This window comes from Capra hircus, chromosome 8 (genome assembly GCF_001704415.2).
Source record: "Capra hircus breed San Clemente chromosome 8, ASM170441v1, whole genome shotgun sequence".
In the NCBI taxonomy this organism is placed as follows: Eukaryota; Metazoa; Chordata; class Mammalia; order Artiodactyla; family Bovidae; genus Capra; species Capra hircus.
Genome location: NC_030815.1, coordinates 7,059,966 through 7,071,760, shown reverse-complemented (window position 1 = coordinate 7,071,760; position 11,795 = coordinate 7,059,966). Strand labels below are relative to the sequence as shown.

The 11,795-nt window shown below is 36.4% G+C and overlaps 1 protein-coding gene across 2 annotated transcripts in view; it reads left to right on the top strand.

Moving 5' to 3' along the window:
• The window catches only part of GLRA3 (glycine receptor alpha 3), a 175,883-nt gene continuing 164,431 nt past the window's right edge, over positions 344–11,795 (top strand). The window contains exon 1 of one of the 2 annotated variants that reach the window (XM_018052791.1): positions 344–429. In XM_018052791.1, coding sequence (XP_017908280.1) covers positions 359–429 — 71 coding nt within the window. In that variant the 5' untranslated portion in view covers positions 344–358. The remainder of the gene's footprint in view (positions 430–11,795) is intronic. The other variant, XM_018052792.1, reaches the window with a different exon arrangement.

Here is an 11,795-nt window from a genome sequence, read left to right as displayed (position 1 = left end):
AGCATTTTTCCTTTGCCGCTAGAGCTCCAAGGAACTGCTGCCCAGAACCTAGGCACCTCAGATATCTCTCATCCGTTATTGCGCGGTCACTGTATAAATCACCTGCACATTTATAATCCCGTGAATCTCCCCGCAGCTCAATGCTCAGAGAAGGTGTCGAAAGGGAATTTCAAGAGTTTGAAAGAGAGGGTCTCCTTGGACCGTGGGGAGCTGTCTCAGGTGCTGAAGCTTTCCAGTCGTTGGTCCCTGCCAACACGACACGGAGTCAGGCAGCACACTCTCATTCCCGGCTCATTCACGGCTTCCCCATGCCTTGGATAAGACTCATTTCAGAGCCGTGAATATATCCCTCCGTATCATGGCCTACGTGAGACACTTTCGGACTTTAGTTTCGGGATTTTACTTCTGGGAAGCAGCACTGCTACTCAGGTGAGTCCACTTGTATTTAACAGTTGGAGAACTCATTCAAGCCTACAACCACTTGTCATTGCTGAAACCAAGGATGCAACTCGAGGTTGACTTGTTGAAAGTGTCCCTTAAATAGTATTGCTTTCTATCTAACAGTCTGTTTTCTATCTAGCAGTCTGTCTCTTGAGACCTCTGAAATATGTAACTTTGCTTTATTTTCACTAATTAATGTATTTTATTAACTGGCATCTTCTGTTATTTGCAACTGAGGTTACCCTAGGAAAAAAATATTTCCAAAGCCTAGGATTTTCCTTCTCAAATTGCGTTTATAGTTTCTTTTTTTTCTAAGTGAATTATAAATTCTGGGTGTTACTCTCGTTTTGAAAGTTAAAAAGCATTTAGTTATTAAAAGTGGAACATTACGTACATTTTAGAAGACAAAAAATATCCAGAACATAAGCATTTAGTGGTGAGAGAAATTCTGAATATTATTTATATATCCAGAGGTTAAGTTTAAATGAATAAAATAATAAAGGCTTTGAAAGTACTGTTTCCTAAAGAACTTAGTTCATGGAGACAAAGTGATAAATAAATCACTAGGTATGTTCTATGCCAAGAAAAATCATTTTGTAGAAAGTAATAAAGCCTACTGAACAGCAAAATTATTCTATGATGTGCTATTTTCTTATCATCTCCAGTCATATTTGGTAGGCTGTTTTTCTTTTTAATTAAAAGAGAAGAGACACTAAGCACAAGATCAGTTAATTTAACCCCGTTCTTAATGAAACAATATATAAGCCAATGTAAAATTTATTTTACTATTATAATTACCTTAACATTTCCATTTTATGGTTCACAAGCTTTTCAAAAAGATTGAAATAAAAAATTTGAGTGCTAAGTTACATGTATAATGATTTCCATTTGATGTATGTAAATATTCTCTCTGGGTTGCTATGTCAATTTTTCATCTTTAGGCACCTTGAAAAATATAGCATATCTCACAGAAACTACCTTTAGGAACCAGGAACTAATTGTGAAGTCTACTATATTTCTGAAATTACTAATTTTTCCTGAAGTAAAGAGCTGAACCATTGTAAATGAGAATATTTTCAGTGAAAAATATTTTAACATAGTAAATTTTTGTAACTTTACAGCTGGTACAAATTTCATATATAGTGATAAAAGCAAAGAATGTAGAGCTTTTACATTTATGTAAATTTTATAGAAAAGAGTGCAAAATTCATGTCATAAGATAAGCTGATTATTTTATTATAATTATCTTTTAGTATCTTAGATGATAATATGCATACTTATTTTCTCAAAGAAATCTGAAGAGCCTAGCTGATACTTAGATTTAGGAAATTTAATGTTGATAACTAAAATATTTTGATCGATGAGGTCAAATTTGTATAATAGAAAATCACCATGAATTTGCTATAATATATTCTTAGAAAGAATTCATGTTAATTAATATTAAATAATTTAGTTTAAAATCCTTCTTATGAATACTTCAGAAATGTAATCACTCAAAAAAGATATATCCAGTATAGAAGTTTGTGCAATACATATATTCTTTATCATTTTCTTTCACAAATCAAATAAAAATTTTCTCTTTTTTCTCTTAGATAAAAGTAGCTCATCACTCTGAAGAATTTTTAATCATACATAAAAAATCAAATATTTTAATTTTTCAGTGATGGTCCTTGAAGGAAAATTTCCTATAGAAATTTCCTTTTGAAAGTAAAGCTCCCTCTACTGGAAATATCTTATAAAATACAGTTTCTACTCTGCTCACTGAGCCTATTTGTGAGGTATTGAGCAAAAAAGGAAAAGAAGTAAAGGAAAAAATAAATTCAAACAAGTATTTTTTTAAGCTCACAAATATATCTTTTTAATTTAAAAATACTGTTTCCAGGGAAATTTGGAAGTAAGAACAACAACCAGAAACCATAGATAGTTATGATTAAATAGCATACTAGTAGAAGTGTTTTTTTTTTTTTTTTTGGTTTAGTTTAAAACTTTTAAATTGAGATTATGAATACATACAGAAAAGTACAAAAATAGCAAAGTTCTGTATAAAGTGGTACAAATGTAACACTCTCATGTAAAGAGACCATGGATCAAGAAGCAGAATTCTCAGTATCACAGAAGCGTTCACCCTGCTCCCTCTTACCACCATATCCCTTCCTAAGCATTACTTTGCCTGAAGATAATCTCTATCCTGACTTATGCAACAATAACATTTTTTCCTGCTCTTGAACTTTCTAGAAATACTTATTTGGGTCTGCTTTATTTTATGAATTGTATGTGTTTTAGCTATGTTGTAGCACGTAGCAATAACTTATTTTCATTTCTGTATGGTATTCCATTATGTGAGGGGTTCCCTGGTAGCTCAGTTGGTGAAGAATCCACCTGCAATGCAGGAGACCCTGGTTCAATTCCTGGGTTGGGAAGATACCCTGGAGAAGGGATAGGCTACCCACTCCAGTATTCTTGGTCTTTCCTGGTGGCTCAAATGGTTTTAAAGAATCTGCCTGCAAAGCAGGAGACCTGGGTGCGATCCTGGATGAGGAAGAGCCCCTGGAGGAGGACATGGCAACCCACTCCAGTATTCTTGCTTGAAGAATCCCCACGGGAGCCTGGTGGGCTCCAGCCCATGGGGCTGCAAAGAGTTGGACACCACTGAGTTACTCAACCCAGCCCAGCATATTCCATTATATGAAGACATAACAATTTATCCCTTGTCCTACTGAGGAATATTTGGGTATTTAAAAAAAGTTTTTGGTTAGTGCTGCTATGATCCTCCTTGAGATTGCTTTTTTTGGTGAGTACCTGTGAATATGTGCATTCTGGGGACTATGTGAGTTGGGTCCAAGAGTTTCACTGGGCAAATAATTGCTGTAATATAGGATAGATATTCAGAGAAGGCAATGGCAACCCACTCCAGTACTCTTGCCTGGAAAATCTCATGGGCGGAGGAGCCTGGTATGCTGCAGTCCATGGGATGGCGAACAGTCGGACACATCTGAGTGACTTCACTCTCACTTTTCACTTCCATGCATTGGAGAACGAAATGGCAACCCACTCCAGTGTTCTTGCCTGGAGAATCCCAGGGGGAGCCTGGTGGTCTGCCCTCTATGGGGTCGTACAGAGTCGGACACGACTGAAGCGACTTAGCAGCAGCAGCAGCAGGAGGAGGATGGATATGAGTGTGTCTCGCTTTAGTAGATACTGCAAGTTTTCTGACACAGTTGTACGTAGTTACATTTCTGTTAGTAATATATGAAACTTCCTATTGCTATTACTAGTAAAAAATTTTATCAGTGAAGTATTATTATAAACATTTGTAGCACTTTCTTAGACTATTATTGCAAACCCACAGATGCGATTGAAGGGTTTACTTTGGCATAATTTATACATTTTAGTAAATGAGTTTTATTAAGGCAAACAGCAGAACAAAAATATTTACTACTATAGTGCAATTAGGCATATTCATTATCAGAATACACCAGGTATTAGAAACATAGTGCTTAAAAGGGACTTATTAAAGAGGACAATTCTTTTAATAAATACAAGTCAGAAATAGACATAAGAAATCTAAATTTCCTAGTAGTGAAGTTTTTTAAATTTTCACCCTTTGCTCAGATATTGCAGTTTTTGAAAAAAAATTTTCTTTGGCCTTTGAATTGTAGTTCTCATACTAGTGAAATAAAGAACAAAACACCAGTGTTCAGCTTTCTTTGAAATGTAAATAAGTGATGATTATGAAGAGCTTGCAGAGCAATTTCCAAAAGCAAGAAAAGTGCCAAAAGTATTCCATCTAAATTAATTATTTTCATAACATGCAATTTTGTTTTTCATCTTGATAGTTTGATAGCAACACAGACTTGCTATTTGGATAAATTATGGTACATTGTGTCAAAAACTGAATGTATGAATTTCAGGCTTTATGATAATCACAAATAAAATATTTTCTTGATTGACTTCAAAGTCTAAGAAAAACATTTTGGCATAGAATGTCTTGTTTTTTTTTTCTTTTGGTATGTTTTGGAAGATGGGGAAAATTCTTTTTAATGTTGGGTCTATTTTCTTATGTAAGACTTTGAAGAAAAATGTACTTTAAGGAATAAACTCCTACTGTTATGATAATTTCTTGTATGTAGGTACTGTAGCAGGATTCTGTACATAATATATGCTTTTTTCCTTTGTTTCTATAAATAATCATACATTTTCCTAAGTATAGAAGGCTCATGGCCCAGTTCTTTAGTCAATGCCTCAAGCAGTTTGCCCTGCCGATTCAGGAAACAGCTTGTAAAATATTTCCTCTTGTATATAATTTTTCTCTCCCTTGATCCCTTGATATACTGAGGCCAGTCAATCACCAAGTATGTGTTTAATGTGTAATGTTAAGCAATTCAGTAAGATTTTTCACCACATTCTGTGCACACATGTTTGTGCTAGGTACAGTTTGGCCGTGGGTGATCAAGAAATTATCACCTTTTCGTCGTGAAACTTAGAGCCTAGAAGGAAAGAAAATACAAAGGCCCAAGTGACAAAAGAGCGACAGAAGTGGCAACGTTTTAGGGACTGTGAAACAGGGAAGTTCTCCAGAGAACTGGTACTTGTGATGGATCTTATAAGATGCTTGTTCAATGGGCAGAAGTGAGATATAAAGAAAATATTCTATTTTCTATTCCATTTCCTATCACTAGGAAATGTATAGGAATGTAAAATCATTCCTATGATACAATCCTATAGTATGCTGAGGGAATGGTGATGGTCAAATTCAGTTGAAATATCTCCAGTTCATTGTTTAATTTCACATCTGCTAGCAACAACTATAGAGCTCACTACAATAATAAACCTGCTGAAAGGTAGAGGAGTTGCAGCTTCCTTTCATAATAGAATATGGATAAAATTTAGAAGCAAATAATTTAATTATCACTGAATAGTTATCATTATAGGAATGGCCTTGTAATTTGGCTCAAAAAAGCTCTACAAATCCTTCTCTCTCAGAGGTAGTGTTTACCTCAAAATTATACTTAATCAGAAGAGTGCTCATAACCATCAGGAATAGTAAAAACTATAATGTGTAGACAGAGAACAATGACAAAACTACTAGAAGACAATGACAGTCTGCTTGTTTTAGAATTTGGAGATCATGTTTGAATTTATCATCAAAATATGACCTCTCTTAAAAAAGACTATCAGGTAGAGGATTTGGATTGTTGGAAGAAAGGATGCCAGTGAACTGGGTTTGGGTGGTTAGAGTCTGAGATGCTGGCAGTAGATCTGTTCTATCTTGCTGTCAGCTGAGAATGCAGAGACCCTGCTTGAACTGTAGATTGAATAGTTAAATTGTTACAAAGGTGATCACACTGTGTGCAAAAAAGAAAAAAAAAAACAGAAAAATGTTTATCTGAAATGACGGTAGAACATTTAGAGCAGGCACAGAGAAATACTCGGAGAGAGTTCTGAGCTAAACTGTGGTGGTGGGACTGATCATAAGTGACAAATAAACAGATTCATCATAATTTTATACTGTCGATCCCAAGGACTTGCTTTTATCGATAGCGTATATTTATCACTTTTCTATAGAGCCTTCAAATGCTCGGTAGGTATGTCATTTACTCAGTCATATCCAGCTCTTTGTGACCCCATGTACTGTAGCCCTCCAGGGTCCTCTGTCCAGGGAAGATTCTCCAGGCAAGAATACTGGAGTGGTAGCCATTCCCTTCTGCAGGAGATTTTCCTGACCCAGGGATCGAACCCAGGTCTCCTACATTGCAGGCAGATTCTTCACTGTCTGAGCCACCAGGGAATCAATGCTCTAATTTCAACTAACCTCATAAACTAGTCCACAATCATGTATGGTATATTTTACCCACTCAAGTTCTCTGAGGAGATTTTTAAAGAAACTGTTTTGATGAAGATGCATCTTTAACTTTCCCTTACTTCATGAAGCCTATAACATGGAGCCTGTTTGATTTTCCCAGCAAATCTGTCTCTTAAACTCTTCTCCAAAACTCTTCTCCTATCCTGATGCTTGGATTAACCGTGCTTATTGAAAACGAACTCCCGTGCATGCAAATGTCCATGTTGAAACATGGATGGTTTGTCTTCCTCCACTAGAAGGAAGCTATAGCTTTGTTTTGCTTAGGAAAATACATCAAGTAGAGAGATAAGTGAGTCACCTTCAGAGAACTGGTTCTGGAGTGAAGGCAGGCATTCTAAGACAGGACCAACTGTTTGGTAACAAGCAGAAAGTGTATGAATAGAATGAGCTGTTCAGCCACAGAAAATGAAGCTGTTCTAACAACTGCAAGGCAGCCACACACACTTTAGGAAACAAAGTTTGAAATCCTTAGACGTTGGCAGGAGAAGAAACAATAGTAAAATAGTTAATAAGCAGCCTCACTATAAAGCATTCCTGAAATTCAGAATCTCCATACTAGAGATGTTTTTAGAAGGAAGTATTACCAGTTACCTCTCAGACAATTTAATACACAGAGGCAATAACCTCAGTGGAAAATTTAAGAATATCATAAAATGGAAATATTACCAACATCATCTGAAATAGTTTATTGCATGGAATAAGTTCTAATGCGAATGATGAAGAATTCCTAGGAGTTCATGCAAAATTTGCATACAGACAAAAATAACGAATTAGGAATGATAAACTCAGATATTTCTGATCCTACTTTACAAACATTGCCAACATAGGATGGTTGGGCTAACATCAGAGATAACTAGTTCACTCAATATCCTACCTAAATTTGAAAATATCTCAAAAATATCTACAACAGGTAGTCATCCTGTGAACATTTAAATTTCGAGCAATAAGGGCCTCTTTACCTGAAAAGGAAAATATTTATTAAGCCATTTTAATAATAAATAAAAAACAAAATGTCATTTTATTTTCTCCTGGCCATAGGAAACTTTTTCTTGCCACCTGTGGTTCCCCCTTCCTGCCAATATTTGTGTATTTTTTTCTTCTTCTTTTTTTAATGCTGCCTCTTTACTGAAAATGACCCTTGGAGAGTGTGTTTTCTGTTTGAGGCATGTTTTGAATCGATAGCCTTTTCCATGTGGTTGCTCCTTGCATGATGCTTATATGCTCCAGGTCTAGCAGTGCCTATAGCTCTAGAATTTCTTTGTAGCATTATAAACATCTATTCAGCAATTACTACATTCTAGGAAGAGTGCACTGTGCTGGAGCAACAGAATCTCAACTTTCTATAATATACCATTGTGCAGGTGTGTGTGTGTGTGTGTGTGCACATCACCTTCACATGTATGTTTTAGATTTTCATGCAGGTCTTGTCTCTCCCTCTTAATTGTTAGTCCCACGAGGACTGGATTGTTTTTGGTCTTGCTTTACTGCCATAATATTTAATTCAATGTCATGCATGGAGTAGATGCTCCATAAACAACAAATAAATACCGAGATGACACACCTGTTGTCTCTCTTTATCTCTAATTTTAGATTTGAATTTTATTTAGATCTGTGTTATTACTTGGAGTGAGAAGGGAATTTTGTGTTTTAGACGCCACAAAGGATATAAAGTCAAATAAGATGGCTTGGAAGACATTACCTGCTCTGAGAAGAAGTTGTAAAACAGATAAAAATTGTTAGCACCTAGTGGAAAAATAATGGATTTACTTCTTATCACCATGAGAAACTGAAATTTCTATTGTATAATGCATTATTTCTCAACCTTTTTTTCCCATCACTGCCTCCTAGAGAGCTTTTTAAGAGATATTTTTAGACTTTCTAATTGACTGTATGAAATTATAATATCACTATGTATTATATATTTGTTCATGTGTGGTATATAGATACAAATACATAGAGATAGATCTGTGCTTTACATGTTAAGAAGAATAAAAATTTTCACCCTAGAGTCTGTTTGGAAATAAAAGAATAATCAGTAATATAATATCAAATGCCATAAAAACAAAAAGAAGTACAGAAGATTATTAGTCACCTTTTCGAGAACACTCTAGGTACAAAAGTACATGTGCAAATATGTTATCATAACATGAATGGTGAGTTAAAGAAAAAGGCAAAAAGAGTCCCTTTTTAAAAATTAATTTTTATTGGCATATAGTGACTTGACATTGTTGTATTAATTTCTACTGCACAGTAAAATGAATCAGCCATGCATATACACATATCTCTTCCCTTTTGGACGTCTTTCCCATTCAGGTCACCACAGTACCTTAAGTAGAGTTCCCGTATTATACAGTATGTTCTCATTAGTTATCTCTGTTATACATAGTATCAAGTGTGTAAATATGTCAATCCTTATCTCCAAGAGGCTATAACAAGGGAAAGTAACAGTGGACACAGTGAGATTGATAGTTCCTGATTTGTTTGTTTAATTTTGTGTTTACAGTGAGAGGGAATTTGAGCTTGCTTACATCTTGGAGAAAAAAGTCAGTAGATTAGGAAATACTTACAAAGACACAAGAAGGTTTAGAAGAGAAGAGGCAATATCACTGATGAGATGAAAAGAAAGAGTTTTCAGAGCGGTAGTTGAAGGGTGGCTTTTGAACCAGAAGAGTGTAAGTCTTTCGCTGGGACTAGATGCAGAATGTGACAGGAGTGGAGACGGGAACTAAGATTTCGTAATTCAGCGGCTGAGCACTCAGTCATCTCTTTGAAGTAGGAGACAAGGTCATTAGTCTGGAATAAAGATGAACAACAAAGCAGACAGGTTTAGGCTGATTTGGTGGTTACAAAACATAGACTAGAGCCAAGTCCGTGTTACTTCTGCTACAAGGCAGGCTGTGCTCCCAGCTCTCTTAGAAGGGTCGGTCCAGCCTACTACAGCAGAAGCCCCCTTCACCCTGCAGAAGAGGGGGATGAATTCTAGGACATGATCTTTGTTTTTTTAATCGACTGATGATGGGCTTACAATATTGATTTCTGTCATACATCAACATGCATTAACCATAGGTGTACATATGTCCCCTCCCGCTTGAGTCTCCCTCCAACCTCCCACTCATTCCCGTCGCTCTAGGTTATTACGGAACCCCAGTTTGAGTTCCCTGAGTCATACAGCTAACTCCCATCGGCCGTCTCTTTGCCTGTGCTAGTGTATATGCTTCCACGCTGCTCTTCGTTCATTTCACCCTCTCTTCTCCCCTACCCTTGTCCGTAAGTCTGTTCTCTGTGTCTGCATCTCCAGTGCTGCTCTGTGAACAGATTCGTCAGTACCACCCTAGATTCCATTTACATGCATTACCCACTTAGGACGTGATCTTTATTCAGGCCTCATTCATTTAGGCGGCAAAGCCAGAGACAGAACCCACATCACCTAATTCAAATGAACTGCTTATTTTTCCAGAAGAGCACAGTGATTTATGTTCTCCTACAGCAGAAAAAGAAAAGATCATACCCTTCTTTAAAAGGTGAAATGTGACTCATTCAGTTAAAATCACAGTAAAAGTTTTAACAGTTTCATAAAAAAAATCTAAGAATGAGACCCACTTTCAAACTTTCTGCTCTTCTCAGAGATCTATACATGCCCACAGTGTAGGTGTGTCCACGCACATCTCTGACCTTTTTCTTTTACATCTTGAAAATAGGTAGTCTTCTCCTATGAGGCATTATCTCCAGGGATCTTGTTATGCTTGATTAAAGGAAAACATATGTTCTTATGGGAAAAGGAATCATGTCTATAATCCAGAAGCTTTTATAATCTTTTTGTTTCCTGAGAAACTGTAAACGTTTTGCCCAAAATGATTGATGGAAAGGGAAAGAAAGACTGGAGATGAGGCTGAGTGAAAAAAGGGGAGAAGGATGTATGTATACAACCTCAGCTGAATAGTAGCTTTAACTAATTGATATAGTTAATTAATTTAAGGTAACCAACTGATTTAAGGTACAATCACTGATTGTATCTTGCTAAGATCTTCCCTCTCTTAATTTTTTAAAAATAATTAATTTATTTTAATTGGAGGCTAGTTACTTCACAATATTTAGTGGTTTTTGCCATACATTGACATGAATCAGCCATGGGTGCACACTCTCTCTTAATTTTGAAAAAATATAATCCAATAAAACCTTGATATATAGTCTCATTTTCACTAGAGGGAATTGAGCAACGTACTCACCACTCTATTTACCTTTCCTCACCACTTCCAATTGTAAACTCCTTTTGGCTGTTTTGTTGATTCCCTTCTTCATTCTGCATCATTTCTCTGTCCTTAAAGGAAGGTAACAATCCGGTAAATGTAGGGCTTCCCTCACCACGGAAGAAAAGTGTCCAATAACTCAGATATGCTTAAGTCAGAACACATTCCACTGAAAGGTGACATTAACATAAACATCGGTAGTCACACAAAAGGGAATAGCTACCATAACCTGAATAAGTCAGTGCTCTGCTGGTTCAATATTATTATGGAAAAAACCTGAGTATGGCTCCGTTTTAATATTCTGTGTACGTTTATTTTCAGATTCAGAGACCCAGAGATTGATGCTTTAAAATATCATTCTTTTATGCCCTCAATCTGATTAATATGGGGATTTATAAAAACACATTTTATTAGTAAGCCTTCATTGACGCAAGCACGATCAGTTCAAAATCAAGCAGTACTCTTTCTGCTGTATCATTTCCTTTGTAAGTATAACTCAGTTAAACATCTCAAGTAAAAGGATGATTTGTGTATCACTCACTTCTGGCTGGTGGGATTTTACCCCCTTACTTTTACGATATTTTTATGAAATTTTGGGTACCGTTGACATAGACTAAAATGAAATTTTATAAAACAAGTTTTATCCACATTTTAATAAGTGTTTTGTCAAATAAGATTCAGAAGAGAAATACAGTTCTTAACATTCCCCCTACATTGGTTTGATGTAATCACTTCTTAATTATCACTAGAAAAATAGTTCTGAAACCACATGCAGTGATGTTTGGACAAGTTAAACTGGGTGAGGTATATTTGGAATATAAGAAACACTATACTCTTGGATTGAATTTCAGAATATTCGCACTTTATCAAATCGAGCTGTTGTTGCTTAGTTGCTAAGTCATGTCAGCTGTTCCATGACCTCACGGCCTGCAGCCCATCAGGCTCTTTCGTCCCGGGATTTCCCAGGCCAGAATACTGGAGCTGTTGCCATTTTCCTCTCCATGGGACCTTCCCGACCCAGGGATGTAGCCTGCGTCTTTCTGCACTGGCAGGCACATTCTTTGCCACTGAGCCGCCAGGGAAGCCTGCGAGCTTGCGTGTTAGTGTGATTGTTGATTTAGTCCCAGTGAGATGATGAGTGATGGGATCCAGTCTCTGCCTCACACCCGAAGTTTCCAGCTAGCAGGGGAGATCATGGCATGAGAGTGTCAGACGTCCACAGTGGAAACCAGTGATTGATAAGA